This window comes from Penicillium cosmopolitanum, assembly GCF_028827165.1.
Source record: "Penicillium cosmopolitanum strain IBT 29677 chromosome Unknown utg000004l:1.0-4361866.0:1.0-4365735.0, whole genome shotgun sequence".
NCBI classification, from domain to species: domain Eukaryota; kingdom Fungi; phylum Ascomycota; class Eurotiomycetes; order Eurotiales; family Aspergillaceae; genus Penicillium; species Penicillium cosmopolitanum.
In genome coordinates, this window is record NW_026622674.1 from 3487192 (window position 1) to 3503036 (window position 15845).

Genomic DNA, 15845 nt, shown 5'->3' on the forward strand with positions numbered 1-15845 from the left:
TGGAGGTGCTGTGGGCTTGGCAATGTGCCTAGCATTTTCAATGTAGTCCACGTTTCCAGCATCCGGCATTTCTTTGTGCATTTTGTCTGTGCTTTTCAATCACTGTACTATGCTAAATGGTTTAGAATTTCAAAAGGTTGCCCAGAGACTGCGTCCTTGGCATCAGTTTAATTGTACAAGTATTTCATATTCAAGTGAGAGCCGTACTCGGTATCTTGCGTGGTGTTGTTCGGTATCTTACCGACTGGATTACATAATACCCCGCATGATTGAGCAGCGCAGCGTACAACAGTTAATAAGTGGCTTGTGAGGCGAGGCTTTTGCCGAGGCCGCCTAAACGAAAAGAAATCGCGCTCTATTCTGGTCCTTCTGCCCGGTCGGCAATATTGAGGGTATGAGAAATGACAGTTTTACAAAGGCGAGGATGTGAAGTAAAACTGTTCGGTGATTGTGGGTAAGACCTGAGACTTGTAAAAAACAAGGTGGATCAAGAAAGAGAAGAAGAAAAAAAATTTATCAAGTGGTTTGCCTGTTACATGTACAGTGTCTTGGGGTATTGAATTCGATTATTGAAAGTCTCTGGACGTGTGTCAGAAGACAAAAGGTATTAAAACTGTTGTTCAAAGGGGGTCCAGTAAGCCATATCGGGGACAAATCCACCGCCAGAATCATCCATACTCCAGTCAGCCCATTCTGAGCCCAGTGGTAAATTGGAGTCCATTGCGACTCCCAGGCCTTCTGACAAAGGTAGCTGAGATGTCCCTGTCACAACGAATTCAGCCGGCGAAACGTATAAGCCTGTATCGGATGCTGTCTGCACTGGGGATGTTGCTTGGGGGAGCGCATCTATCATTGGTTGGGGAGGCATCCCAGTTGACCTTTCCCTGTCCAAGAAACTGGAATTGGGCACTTCCGATGACACTCTGGGCTGGCCTTGTTCACCTGAGGCTAAAGGAACGCCGATTTGAGACCGAATAATCTCAATGCTTCGCTTAATACCTGGTGTTTGTTTGACTTCTGTTTCCAGCATTCGAAGTGTAATCGCTAATCGATTCGTTGCCGTTTCGGCAAGCGCTTTATCTTCATGGCGTACGAGTCTGACATCAATTGTTGCAGCAGTGTACACGCAATATGATACTAGATAACTTTGGTACTGAAAGTTGTATAGGCGGCCATATGCCCTGAAAAGATCATTGACATCGGCTGCCTGTTCCGTGCAAACAGTCTTGGCTCGAAGTGCTAGAGGGTGTTGCCGTAGTTCTTCATCCCAGCACCAGATGAAGAAAGGTCGATATAGTAGTATCGAGAGAGTATGGCAGAGAATGCTACATCTTGTAAGTATTGACCAGGCCATGAATGGTGTTCGTAACTAACTTGAGACAAAGAATGTGGGGTGGGATGCAGGATTGAAGGCTCGCTCCTTGTTCGATCCTGAGCTCGGTTGGTAACTGTTGATGGAAGTTAACCAGTTTCTCTTCCAATTCAAATACGACATTTGGGTTGATGTTGCGAGTAGAATTATTATAGACGGTATCGTAGCTCTCATTAATGATCTAAATGAAATTGATTAGTTCCCGCTCAAGCCAAACAGCCTCGGATAATATACTTGTGCCAAATTGCAGAAATGTATGAACGTCAAGGTGCTGTGGCATTTAGTCTTTGGATAAACCTTGTCTGTCTCCAGTAAATGGGGTGGCTGCCATAAATCCTCCTCGTCGGATAGATCAACTAGATTGTTGTTAGCCACAATAGGAAATAAACTTATATCCATGTGTGACATACGCAGGGCAGAAGGGTCATAAGGCATGTTTTTCAAGGACGGCGGTCGTCCTAAAGAGAGACTTATTGATCTTTTAGGGCATAGAATCAGTATCAATCCGGCATTTTGAAGACAACAGTTATAGCTCACTTGTCCCATGCATAGACCGACAAAAACAGTCGTTTTCGAACTTCTAGATCATCTGGCTCATATTCCTTCACCAGAGAAGCCTTGCTTCTGTGTATGTGTAAGCCAAGATCGGTCATCATTCGGATTGCCTGAAGTTGTTAGTCGGAGTTCGGCGCAAGAACTAGGTCAAAAAAGGATACTGACCATTCCAGTGTATAGCCATCCTTCGCTGCTCTTTCCTACAGCGCACTGACGGCCCCCCAGAATCAAAAGACCCTGTATAGTGGGTATTCGAGGTTTGCTTTGTTGCATTTCCTCAATCAAAAGCAGCATCGCGTCTCGTAGGAAAGTTTCACCCCGCTCAAATGGAGCAAAGCGGGGATCATCTTCTGGCATGTGGCGGCAGGCGTGAGCAAAAATGACGTTCAGCAAGAATCGTGAAAAGCAAGGACCGCCAAGAGCCATATCCCGGTAAAATGCTCCAGAATGTTAGTCCTTTTAGAACCACGAGCACGCAGTCAATCCTGGATACTTACAACGTCGGTATATGCAATTATGCAGAGGTGCCTGCCATGACCAATAAACCTCCAGGAGACTGGAACAGATGCTTGGATCAACATCAGTATATTGGCTCATATTTGAATGAGCTGTATTTTCCCATGCACTTTGAAAGCGAGCATTCGAGTAGAGCCACTTTCGGTGATAAATTTCTATTTCCTGCGTCTCAGGCTCATTGCTTTCGACACCGGCCTCGAACTGATGGTCATTCTCTGGAATTGGATGAAATCGAGAGGTAGCCCCAAAGTAATGTTGCTGTTTTGAGTTTCAGAAGAGCGTCTTTGTTTGAAGTATAGATCGGCGAGTATACTTACCCTACCTTCCTTGTCGATGCTGAATTGGGCGCCGCCATCGTAAGAAACATCATTGGCTATGTCATGCAGTTTGTCTTCACTAAAGCGAGAGGGAGAAGTAAGAGTCGTAGCTCGAGTCATGTCGTCAGGCTCTGGTCCATTCAGGTCAAGCTGAGATACTAGATCTGCAAGACGTCGGTCTCGAGCATCGCTGTCCATCGTGGCCAGTTCTCTAATATGCTTGTGAAGCTCCTGAACGCGAGCTTTCTCCGACCGTAGCCCAACGGCTAGGTGTTTTGCATTTGAGTCATTGCCTTTATATAAGCAAGTCTCCCTCGATCGTGCACAATTGACGCAGGTCGGCCATCTGCCGTCGCATTTGACCTTGCGACGCCGGCAGACCAAGCATGCAAAGCCATACCTCCTTCCTTTTGATTGAGAGGTAATTTCCATCGCAGTTGGCAAGAATATCAGGGTAAGATGGAGGAGTGGACATGGTATGAAAGTGCGATGGGGTTTGGGTGTGAAGTCCCCAGAAACATTAATACGGCCGGGTGGGGCAGTCACGTTACTTCTTGACCCCAGCTTGGAGCATTTTACTATTACTACTACTACTGGAACTCGATTGGCCATAGACATTTCAAATAGATTCTGGGCAAGATATTATTATGCAAACTTTCAACGCCCATATTTTTCAGAGGGACGAGATGATTCGGATTTTGTAGGCACTTATGTAGTCCGATCATGGCTTCTACAACCAAGAGACAAATCCAATGGGAGGTGTTTGATACTACTTAAATATACCTAAATTATTTGTAGATTCAACTTCCCGCTTCCAAACTCGAAAGCTTGGAGTGCCATCTCCGAGTCGGAACTAAACAATTTATTCACTATAAACTTGGAAAGATAGTACTTCAGATATAGGCATTCCAGATCCGCACGCCCGCCATTTTGAGTGATATATGCTCAGGTGACAAATGTTCCCATATAACTAGATCTTTCCATTCCCCTCAAAGCATGAAGCGGTATCCGGGATGCAAATCACCCGCATTTGCTACATCGTTCGACATGTCAGTGCTATGTACAGTGCCGTGGAGCTGGTCCCGCCGTTTGTTTTCGTTGGACAGCAAGATTCTCAAAACCTGAGCGAGAATAGCAGCAAAGAACAAAAGTCCAGCACTAATAGCCATTCCCTTGACATAGAATGGTCCTTCTTCCTTGGGGAAAAACCGCGAGCCGGCAATCGAGCCAGTTTGACCTACCATACCAAATATGATCAGCCCTGCACCTCGTTTGGAGGCAGAGCCTTGATTGTCAGTCACCCAAGTGAAGGTGAGAGCCACGGCTGGGAAGACGCCACCGCAAATCAGGTAGGTAGCAAAATATCTCACAGCACTTGTTTTCACGAGGGCCTGAATCAGGTATCCGACAGCACCCACTGTACTAAGTGCACTCAAGAAATAGGAGCGATTTTTGACCTTATCGGAAAGAAATGAGGACGCCAGACAAACAAAGTAAGAGGCTAGGTATGGGGGCGCAGAAAGACCCTGTGCTTGAACTGAAGAGTATCCAATGTCCTTAATAATAGTAGTCAGGAAAGCGGGCAGGGCAGCGAAGGCCGCCTGGTATTAATCATTAGTTAGTCATAAGCAATGAATTTGTAGGCATGAGCTAGGTCCAGGTAGACTCACATTAAGACAGAATACTATCACAGCTTGAAAATAATTTTTGTAGTCGTAAAAGGCAGCAAAGACCTGCTTCATGTTCAATTTGCCCTTTTCTTCGTGCCCACGGGCGGAGAGTGCACGAAGGCGAACAATCTCATTCTCTGTCTTGGTAAGAAATCGGCATTCGCCGGGGCCCTTTGGAAGAAATATGAATGCAAGCGGGGCGATAAGAATAGTAGGAATGCCTTCTGGATTCAGTAGCAAGTGGAAATATTAGCATAACACCATGCCGTACAACAGATTTCGACCGAATTCCCTGACTCACCGATGATAAATAATAGTTGCCACTGGGTGAGAGAGCTTTTGGCGTGGACGATACCATATGCTAGTGCAGAGGCAAAACAGTTGGCGATTGGAGAAAACGAAATGAAAAGGCCATATCGAAAGCCCATCTCTGATCGACGATAGAAGAAGGATAGGAACAAAGCAACCCCAGGAGCAAAGCCAGCTTCGAAAAGCCCAATCAAACAGCGCAGTGCGACTATACCTGCAAAGTTCACTGTCGCAGCCTGGAGAATACTGGCCACGCCCCATCCAAACGCCATCAGAGCAACCCACAACTGTGCCTTGCGTTAGTTGCAGAGGGATTGAAACGGAAAGGGAACCGAACCGGTAGAGAAACAAGCTTCCACAGCAAGATAAACCAGTGAAAAGCGATATATGCCAGGTAGTATGCTGTGATGATCCAAGAGTACTGGTTTGATGTAATGCCCCATTCCTTACCCATACCGGCCGTATATGCGTTTCCAACGTTGCCTCTGTCAATGTATGAAAGCATGTAGAGTACACCCAGCCTATAAAGTTCATCAGTGTGTCAAATTCTTTTAAGCGAATTGGGGCTCAATCATACAGAGGGATCAAATTCCAATCCAGCTTTTGGAACGCCTTGGCTCTTTGCGCATCCGAGTACTGAGCGAGGGCTTCATCCGCCGGAATATTCTCATGGAATGTCTTGCCATCATTTTTGTCGCAAGTCTCCTGTCTCTCTGGGTCAATGCTGACGGGTGCCATTTTGCCTTCTCGTGTTGGAGTTAGAAGAACAAGGGAAGCGAGAATAGATAGAATGGTGATGCAACGGGAGTCGGGACATATGAACTAGACCTCGGGACCAGAGAACTTAGATCAAGAAATATATTCCATACCCAAGAACATTATATGTATTCGGAAAGGAAGCACGATCTAGGGCTCGTGGAAACGTGATCCCCGCATTTCGCTATCCAGCCGGTGACATGAGGTCTCTGATCAATCCGGGGTATCGACTTGAACTGGGGTTTCCAGCCAGCTCTGGTGCCAAGACCAACGACAACCCCACAATGTCGGCTAGATGCCGGAATGATACCGAACTGATGCCAACCACTGTTGAGCTGTAGGCAAAGAAAACTTCGGTTCGGGGTTTGGGCGATGTGAACCATAATCTCCAGGGCGACTCAAAAGAATAAACTGATACGAACGGCCGCTGCTGGAAGAAAGCCAAAAGGACGGTCAGAACTGGCAGACCTAATCCCGATTCCCCTGAATTAATGCTAGGTCATGATTCATAGCTAGAAATTTAGATATGCCAAAGAAGGAAGGGTGTGAAAGGCCCAGATACGATGGAGATCAAAATCAACATATAGTCAGCATTCGACTAAAATACTAGAACTAAGCAAGGGAGAAGGGAGAAGAGGGGAAGGGTAGCAACTAGATATAATCGTATGGCTAGATGCCTAAGCATAAAAAATGTCATGCTTGGGCCTGATTCCTGAAGATAGATGGTTCAACAAATAGGGTCACGAAAGAACCGAGAAAACACGAGACGATGAAAACTGAAATACTCTCATATCGAAAATTTCATCGATAGAAGCGCAACTTGAAACCAGAAACGTCGCTCGCCCCTACCTCCCCAACCTCCCCGTTCTCTCTCTTCCCTTGTTTGTATTCCGTATAGTTTCCTTCAAATTCCGGTTGAATCAATAGTATGTTTCACATCACTACTAGTCAGGGGACCTATAATTTGCCATCAAAAGCTGTCCACTGTCTTTTCTTCAGCCTGTATTGGTAGTTCAAAATATTGCAGTGGCATTGGGTGGGCTGGCAACACCACCAGGAAGATTGAGAGGTTGACTCGTGAGCATAAAGGTCCACCGACGTAGCATTCTGCATGTTTCACTCAGCTCTTCCAAATCCCAACACTCGCCTATAGGCATCCCCCATCCACTCAAAAAGACCTATGCATATCTGTGAGCTTTCTAGTTTGAAATTGGCCAGAAAAGGATTTTCACCTACTTCGTGCATACAAACTCCCCAGTGTTTTGGTGACGGCCATTGTTCGTATGCCACGGTGTCACTAGCGACAGCAGAAAACCCTTGCTCCCAGTGCCATCGGATGGCCGCCTCGGTGGCTTCTACCCCACATGAAGCACGATCATCGCGACCCCCCCAGACTTTCTTTTTCGGCATCTGTCAGCCGTAAATATGTCGCTGTCCAACCCGTACGAATAACGAGAACATCTCCCTGTCGGAAGGTTACCCGCTGCTCTTTAGCAACCTCGAGTAGCTCATTTAGAGGAATAGCCTGGTTTGTGAAGGGGCGATGCGTCAGGCCCTTGCGCTGAGCATACGCATACCAATCGAGAAGGACCCCACGAGTCACAATTGGTTTCTCTGCCATATCTTATATAACATTGCGACGTTAATCAGTTATTTGCTGCAATATCCTACTGGGTGACTTACTTTGAATGCCGATTTTGTAGCTGGAGGAAATTTCGCCTTGGACAATTCCATTGTAGAACTGTTTAGTTTCGGAGTACGGGAAATGCCGCAGCCCATCCCAGTGACTCGAGCTTTGTGTATTAAAATCGAGCTGGAAAATAGTCAGATAGTTTCAGTCGATCACTATGATCAGAGCAAGTGAGTAATTACTAACCTCGTCATCGTTCGCATGCCCCTTGGCAATGAGAGTGTGCGAACAGGGCTTCCTGCGAGGATTCATAGGCTTAAGGGGAACATCTAGTGGAAGACTAGAGAATCCCGTTAGAACAGCGGATAAAATGGAGGATCACGCGAAGAAGTACTTCAAGTTCACTACTTTTCCCTCGACAGACTCCGCCAAAGCAGCTCGCACAACATCATTCGTGATCAAGTTCAACGTTCCGCGCTCATCAGTATCTCCCCATAGTCCCCAGGCGGAGCCCTTTGGATCAGTTTGTTTCAATGGAAGCTCGTCAAAATTTGGCGAGGGGTATATTCCGCTGAAACTATTGTATCACCCTCAGAGGATTGAAGGGACTTAGGTTGGCTGAATATCCCCGAGATCCACCCGAAAGGTATAGGCAAGAATTCTGTTAGACTCATGTTTGTTTTCGCAGACACAAGTTGGATACTATCTGATAATTCTCTGATGATCCGAGCAACAGCGAATAGGCAAATTTTGTTAAATGTTACCAGCAGTCCAATGCCAGTCAGCCATCCTGTTATGTGGTGAGGGTCCCGTGCGAAGGGGCATCCTTCGGCATGTTACCGACGCGGTCATCGGCATTTACCGAGCGCCGAGACTATTAGAGCACCCCGCAATGCACGGCCATGGCTTCATTGCTTCGCGGAATCAACTTCTCATCTCGTTGGCCATGGCTGAATTCAATATTCTAACCCCCAATGCCATGCTCGGGTATGGGTACCGGGCCGAGCATTTCTGGTATGGAATTGAGAAATTCGCCCCCAAAGCAATTATCGTCGACAGCGGGTCCACTGATGGCGGCCCGTATAAGCTTGGCTTGAACAAGATGACGTGCGGTCGTGACTCTTACATCCGTGATCTGACCCCAATACTCCAGGCCTGCTTTCATAAAAGAATACAGGTTTTGATCGGCTCCGTCGGTGGGGATGGCAGTGATAAACATGTCCAAGAGATGTTTGAAATCGTCCAGGAAATTGCGACCAAGGAAGGCTTCTCATTCAAGATCGCGACTATCTCTGCTGGCTTCCAGCGGGATCTTCTAAAAAGTCGCATCGTCAATCAAAAAGTGGGCCCTTGTGGTCCTGTGGAAGAATTGACAGTGGAAAGCGCCGACCGCGCCATTGATATCGTGGCGCAGATGGGCGCAGAGCCGTATGTTACACGTGGACTATATAGTATTTCCTGGTATCTATGGACAGAGCTAACTGTTGATGCCAAGTTTTTTGAAAGCTCTGGGAGCGAGTCCCGATATTATTCTTGGCGGTCGTTGTTACGATCCCGCGCCCTTTGCTGCATTTTCTATGTATCATGGTGTACGCCCTGGTGTCGCCTGGCATATGGGCAAGATTATGGAGTGTGGTGGCATTTGCGCCCTTCCGAAAGGACGTTCAATGATTGCCACCATGCGAGAAGACTCCTTTGACTTGACTCCCTTGTCGCCTAAGGAGAGATGCACTCCTCTTTCCGTTGCTGCCCACACATTGTACGAGAAGACACGGCCTGATCGCCTGCCTGGTCCCGGTGGAGTTCTTGCCCTTGATAAAGCCTCCTATGAGCAGTTAACAGAGAAGACTGTGCGCGTCAGGGGCGCTGAATTCATTCCTACCCTTGTCTACCAAGTCAAGTTGGAGGGTGTTGAAAAGCTGGGATATCGCACTATATTCATTGGTGGCATTCGCGACCCTATTCTCATCAGCCAGATTGACACCTTTTTGGCGGATGTGCGCGCATACACTGTGAAATTGTTCCCCGAGCTGGACAAGTCACCACAATGTCAGCTCTTGTTCCATTTCTATGGTCGCAACGGAACAATGGGCCCAATCGAGCCCACTCCAGTTGCTGGACATGATCTCGGTATTCTAGGAGAAGTTGTTGCGCCATCCCAAGAACTCTCGTATACCATTGCCAACAACGCCCGCGCGTCAATTCTGCATATGCCATACAAGAACCAGATCGCGACAACAGGCAACTTTGCGTCTCCGCTATCACCCCATGAGACAGCAGCGGGCCCTGTTTTCCGCTTCAATGTTTACCATCTCGTCGATCTGGAAGCTGGTGAAGAGAATAGCCTCTTCCCTATCAGCACAACATTGATTACCAACAAGCCTCTTTCCAAAAATACCGATTTGCCCCACCTTTCTGATGTAGAAAGACAAAAGCTACTCTCTGAAACACTCGAGCCTCTTTCATTCAAGCCTATCCCCCAGGACAAGTGCCAAATGATGGACATCGCGAAAATCATCAGGTCAAAGAACTCAGGTCCCTTTGAGATGACATTTGATATTATGTTCGACACCACCGAGGCTTATGCGCGTGTCAAGGATGCGAATATTCTGACCAACGAGCGAGTCATGTCCCTCTACCATCTGCAACCAGAAGATATCATAGTCAACATGTTCTTCGAACCTGCGCTAGCATGGAAGTGCACTATTCGCCGACCTTGGGAGCAGGGAACAGTAGGCGAGCGCGATACGTTGGGTACTCAACAACATGGACCTCTCTTGACTATTACTGTTCCAGCCGCCCAGGGAAGCGCTGCTACGATCAACTCAGTTAGCACCACGGGCGTTTCTTCGACTCCTCAAGACCGCTCTAATTTCTCAGCCAAGGACAGTGTGAATTATCTATGGACAACATTGGGTCTTCCTGCCGCATCCTTGGAAATGCTTCATCTCCCGGGTCAAGGCCTCGGTCTGCCCTCCTCATTTAAGATCGCTCATATTGCGCAAGCCTCTATCGGTCTCTCTGCCTTGTTAGCCGCGCAAATCCATGCCCATCGATCTGAATCAGCCGTGCCCGAAGTGACGGTCCCTCTGCAACATGCAGTAATTGAGTTCAAGTCTGAGAGATTATATACTCTCGCAGATAAGCCCGCCCCATCACCGTGGGGTCCTATCGGCGGCTTACACAAGGCATCCGATGGCTATGTGCGTGTCCATGACTCTTTCCCCAACCACCGTGATGGTGCACTGGCTTTAGTCGGCTGTGAGGCAAACGCCACCCGTGAAGAACTTGCGTCAAAGATAAAAGATTGGTGCTCCGTCGATCTCGAAGCGGCAGCGTTCGAAAATCGTCTGGTAATTTCTGCTCTTAGGACTTTTGCTCAATGGGATGTGCTTCCTCAGGCCCGGAGAATTTCCAATTTCCCTATCACTTTACGCAAGCTATGTGATGGACCATTTGGACTTCCTTCAGCCATGCAATCGCAGTCTGATAAGGCTCTTCGTGGTTTGCGTGTTCTCGAGCTCTCTCGCGTTATTGCCGCCCCTCTCTCCGGAAAGACGCTAGCTGCTCACGGCGCTGATGTTCTCTGGGTCACAAGCCCTAACCTTCCCGATCTTCCAACTATGGATCGTGACTTTGGCCGAGGCAAGCGTACGATTCAACTTGATCTGAACACCCAATCAGATCAGAACGAGCTCTCGCAGCTACTTGAAGAAGCTCATGTGTTTACACAAGGCTTCCGCCCTGGGGGTGTCGCTGATCGCGGTTTCTCGCCTGACGCTCTTTCAAAGCGATTCCAGCACCGTAACATCATCTGTGCGAATATGTCGGCCTATGGTCCTGATAGTCCTTGGTCAGGTAAGCGCGGGTTCGATTCGCTGATCCAGACGTGCTCTGGTATGAATATCTCAGAAGCCGAGCACTTCGGTGCTGGGGAAGCGGCGCGTCCAACACCTTGTCAAGTATTGGATCACGCTGGAGGCTACTTCCTCGCTGCCGGTATCACAGCAGCTTTGTATAAGCAAGCTACTGAAGGCGGGTCTTGGCAGGTTGATGTGTCTCTAGCAGGTGTCATGAAGTATCTGCGATCTCTTGGTCAATTCGAAGGAAAGGCGGGTTTCCAGACGCCGGACTTCACAAGCACCAACGATGTCCCAGAAGAATATTTGGAGACCCGGGAAACAGGTTTTGGAAAGATGACTGCCATTCGACATTCTGCTTCGATCCAAGGTGTTGAGGTTGGCTGGGATATAATGCCTAAGCCTCTGGGTGCGGATGAGACTAAGTGGCTGTAGAACGATAGATCAAAGAAGCAAATGAATAACTCGAGCTTCAGGAATATCATTATGAATAGGTGTAAATAGATTATCATAGAAATATCATGCTGTGTACTAGTATTTTAAAGAATTTTCTTCTATCTAACTCAACTCGGAGTTTATATATCCTAATCTACTTAGATTTATATATAATATTAAAACCCTCTATAAGCAAAATAATCTCTACGTGGACTAACTAAGATTAGTACTACCTAGGTATTAGATAATATATTAGAAAGCCTATATAGTGAATATATTATCTTTTAATAAATATAAATCTAGTTTATATACTTCTAATATATTAGTCTCTCTCTCTAGTTTATATCTAATAAATTCTAGTATTACTAGAATAACTAGTACTTTATAAATATCTCTACTAAGGATTTTAGCTGAATTGGAGATTAGAGATAATAGGGTCTTAATACTTTAGTAGAGGATAAGAGATATCTTATAGCTATAGCTAAGGTTATTATAGCTTTCAGATAGAACATCCACCATGGACTTTAGGTATGATTCATCGAATGACCCCAGTTGAATTAGCCCTAGGTTTGATCATCCAACATCTTTTCGAGACAGGATTCTAACTGTACTATGTACTGCTTTCACCGGTACATTTAATGGAAATATTATTGTTTGTGTAGCCCCGGAGGCGAAGGCTACTAGTAATTAGCATATCTAAACTTCCTTTAAAGCGACTTGGATTTTAAAGGAAACGCTCCCATGTAAGACTATTTCTCAGGTTTATAACATACTACTAGTATTTTTCCACTCCGAGTCATTCCAACTTGAAGGCTCCGGACGCAACTCCGACATATCCGTAGGTCTTGGAATGCTACGCCCAATTTGTTCGAATTTGAGACATAACCTTTCAAGGGTAGACGCCAACATTGAGCCACAGCATCACAATTTCCACTTGATCCCACAAGGCAACGTGGGAATTATCAACACTAAGAAAAAGAAGCTTGTCATAGGACAGTATGATTTGATTTTCGTACATGAGTGGCTTCTAATTCGTGCAGTAGCGGGGGTCTTACCGCAGCATCCTAGGATCTATATGCCTTACCATCTACCCACGGCCGAAACAAGGGTCTTTTTAATCTAGAGAACTTCGAGACTGGTGAAACAAAACTTGTTCATCTTGACAAATAAGTAGAGTTTGATACCAACGTTCATGAAATAGCCCGACCCTTGATTTCCGGCGAATTTGAAGGGCCAATCATGCGCGGCCCCCACATTTGTGTGGAGCAGGACGATTTGGAATTGTTCACGTACGGATATCACGTATCACACGAGTTGCCCCAAAATTCTGTTCTTTGTTTGCATGGGTTGCCTAACGTACATAATACACCAATTAGTGGGGTGTGATGTGCCCCCTCTCTACCCTACCGACCAGTGATTCCAAATCATGGCGAGGAGACTTCTTATGGGGAGGCAACCCCCCTTTGGGGGCCCCTGAACTCATTATGACAAAAACCCATCCTACTCAACGAGGAGACAAAGCCAACATCTGAATATGGACCTGAGATGAACTTATAATATTATTGGGAGCAAAAAGAAAACTAGCGCCAAAGATAATGTGGTATCAAGGTAAATCAAACCAAATCCGAAAAATTACCCAAACTCAAGACACCGACACCCAACACCCTGGATTGCAAAGGATATCTGGCTGAAACAAAATCACCGATAAAAATCACGCAGGCTAAAACTGATCAGAAAACAAATCAAAAGGAATTTCATGAATCGAAAATCGGCCCAAACGCTGGGACCCCGCGCACCTCGAGCTCATACACAATTCGGCGTGTCAGCATGGGGTTACTGATCACGCACACCGCTTCGGCATCGAACTCTTGGACTTGACGCTGTACAATGGGAACCATGTCGATGCGTCCACAAACGTTTGTATCCATGACGATCGGACTGGGATCCATTCGGCGTACAAGGTCCATTACCCCCTCACCGTATGTCCTGAGTGGCGCTCGAGTCTGCCAAACCACACGCAGAGCTGGTCGATTGTGGTCTCCAAGGAAAGATAAACAGGGGCCAATGCCAGATCCCGTCGTCACGACGATGATTCGCCGGAAGACACGCATGGCATATGCAAAGCCAGTGATGCGCACTCCACGCTTCCATAGATGGGTTGGCGGGTTCTGGATGCAGTCGGTGGTCCAGTCCCCTGCCTTCGAAACTAGACAAGAGAAGCCCGGGGCTTCATTCTTGTCCGTTGGTGTGGGATCGGGAAACGTTGCAAAGCCATGCCAGTCACGCAAAGGGTGTCTTGAGAGAGAGATACCTTTGCCGAACGAGGTGGGTCGATAGTTGAAATGCAGCCTCACGGCGTGTGTGGAAAGGACCTCGGCCCGTACCGGCACCTTACGCAGCAACAACCATGGATGAACTATGGCGATCACTGTGACCACCAGGAACCAAAAGGCGGGCAATCTGAGAAGGAAATAACCCAATGCAAGACCCTCGGCTTGCGTGATCTCATGCGCAAACACCATCAAGAGCGCAACAAACAACGCAATGACCAGCCACCCCGAGAAACGGTGGGTGAGTTCGAAATAATCATGCCGCTTCGCCCGCAACGTGGGGTGTGCCACAACGGGAATCGCCACCAACAGCACGAGGATGATGTAAGCCAGCGTGATGGGAGCGGCTGAAAAGTTGACAGCTGATGCATCAGCTGTGGGTGCAGATGGCCCCCAATACTGCTGCGAGATCAGGCCAATGAAGCCCAGATACCAGACCAAGGCTGCTATCCCGCAACCGCTATGCACGCCACCATAGTGGTAGGCTTTGGCCGCCCAACGGCGCAAGACAAACGGTGCCGACCGAGGAATGCAACACACCACCCAAAAAATAGCATTGACAACTAGTGGCTGACGTGCAAGCCCACATGCGAGAAGGTTGGCAGCCGTTGCATTGACCAGGGCAACAAGTTTGCGGTCCGAGACCATGATCCAGACAAAGACTCCAATATTTGCGAAGAAAACCAGTGTGAACAGCCGACGATATATACTCATAACTGCATATCGTATATTGGCGAATCGTTTAGGCTGACCTTGAACAGCCTGAGCCTCGAGATCTCTTGGTTCAACATCGATAGTCCGTCCTGGGGTCGGGATATCAGAAGTTGAGCCCATCGAGTCACGGATGTCTCGACCGTGATATTTTTTTCTCGTCAAAGCTGCCATCAGTGAGAGTCTCTTCACTATGGCTAGGCGATTCCCTGACGAGTGCCTTCGCCATGGGCGAAGGCAAGGAATGGGGAGTTTTCTCCGAGACTGACATGGCTAGGAAAGCCCGGCAGAGTCGGTTCAAAAGATGACTAAATAAGGAGAGAGAGGAGATGAAGTTGGTAACTCGACCGATATCAATCCAACTTGGAGGGGAAGATTGAAGGAAATAAAGTCTTTTCCCAGTTGGGCTTGTCTCTGCCTCGGCTTCGGACTTCGGTCTTGTTAAGTTCAAGCTGGGGAAGGCACGACCCACGACTGTCCCAAATCAGATGCAAAATGCAAAATGCAAAATGCAAAATGCAAAATGCAAAATGCAAAATGCAAAGCAAAGGCAGCTGCAATGACTACCTTTTCCTCTTTCTCTCTTTCACTCCCCTCCCCCCACTTCTCTCTCTCTAACCTTTGCAATATTCCCAATTATTGATATTGGATTGGCACTTTGTGGTAGCCCGGCCGTTCCCCTCGCCTTCTTCTTTCCTTGATTTTGCAACATAGTTCGTCTTCGCCTTCGTCTTAGTCCCAAGCAGGAAAGACCTAGGGACGCTCATATCTTAGCGGCTTCCCTTTTTTCTCACCTGCATTGGTCACGTCACAAGCCTCGTTCGCTTTTTTTTTTATTCTCGCAAATTCTTGCCTCAAGGTTTCACTACCCGGTGTGTATGACACTATCATCACCGGGGCTCCATCCCGTTCTGAGTCCAGTACTTTTTTTGTCACCAATGACGGTTCATTGTCGACCACCTCCACTCTTGCATTCAGCTCTATCGGAGCAGGTCGAACCATTATGGATCAAGTCATGATCGGTTCTTGTCTGAGAGTTATTATCCACTCCGTGTGGGCCTGTGACAATTACCTGTCGGGGAACGGGGTGGACCGGAAAGGGAACGATGAATGCCAGCGCAGGGCTCCATTGTCCCCGCTGTGGAATGTAACCCAATCAAAGACGGCTTTTATTTGCGATCATCAATCTGAGCCTCGCCTCAGGATGGACTTGCTCGCAATCACTCTGCACGTTGCCACTGGGGTGTGAGTCCTATCGGGCAACAGTTGCATGCAAGCGAGGGCCCAGTCAATATGAGTGCATGGCAAGCTTCCAATCATAGCCACAGAAGGGAAGAACACCCCATCGCCGGACAATCGGAGAACCAGGGATATCTAGCGTTAG

The 15845-nt window shown here is 47.5% G+C and overlaps 5 protein-coding genes across 5 annotated transcripts; 1 reads left to right on the forward strand and 4 right to left on the reverse strand.

Annotated features, from left to right (window-relative positions):
- Positions 1-607: 607 nt before the first annotated feature.
- N7509_002714 (fungal specific transcription factor domain-containing protein) lies at positions 608-2958 on the reverse strand (the record flags this gene model as incomplete). The annotated part of the gene is made up of 8 exons (XM_056627351.1): positions 608-1325; positions 1375-1553; positions 1607-1728; positions 1783-1850; positions 1910-2037; positions 2093-2367; positions 2425-2701; positions 2761-2958. The coding sequence occupies 8 exons, from the start codon at positions 2956-2958 to the stop codon at positions 608-610; spliced, it is 1965 nt and encodes a 654-aa protein (XP_056493146.1).
- A 791-nt stretch (positions 2959-3749) lies between these two features.
- N7509_002715 (uncharacterized protein) lies at positions 3750-5477 on the reverse strand (the record flags this gene model as incomplete). The annotated part of the gene is made up of 5 exons (XM_056627352.1): positions 3750-4361; positions 4431-4654; positions 4732-5026; positions 5077-5260; positions 5317-5477. 5 exons carry the CDS (start codon positions 5475-5477, stop codon positions 3750-3752), a joined length of 1476 nt encoding a protein of 491 aa, XP_056493147.1.
- Positions 5478-6508: 1031 nt separating this feature from the next.
- N7509_002716 (uncharacterized protein) lies at positions 6509-7701 on the reverse strand (the record flags this gene model as incomplete). Its single annotated transcript, XM_056627353.1, has 6 exons — positions 6509-6673; positions 6732-6889; positions 6936-7118; positions 7179-7308; positions 7342-7465; positions 7508-7701. Coding segments are annotated over 6 exons (954 nt in total), but the record flags the coding sequence as incomplete, so codon positions are not given.
- A 316-nt stretch (positions 7702-8017) lies between these two features.
- On the forward strand, positions 8018-11420 carry N7509_002717 (CAIB/BAIF family enzyme; the record flags this gene model as incomplete). The annotated part of the gene is made up of 2 exons (XM_056627354.1): positions 8018-8553; positions 8621-11420. The coding sequence occupies 2 exons, from the start codon at positions 8018-8020 to the stop codon at positions 11418-11420; spliced, it is 3336 nt and encodes a 1111-aa protein (XP_056493149.1).
- A 1754-nt stretch (positions 11421-13174) lies between these two features.
- Positions 13175-14584, reverse strand: N7509_002718 (integral membrane protein TmpA; the record flags this gene model as incomplete). The annotated part of the gene is made up of 1 exon (XM_056627355.1): positions 13175-14584. The coding sequence occupies one exon, from the start codon at positions 14582-14584 to the stop codon at positions 13175-13177; it is 1410 nt and encodes a 469-aa protein (XP_056493150.1).
- Between the last annotated feature and the right edge of the window lie 1261 nt (positions 14585-15845).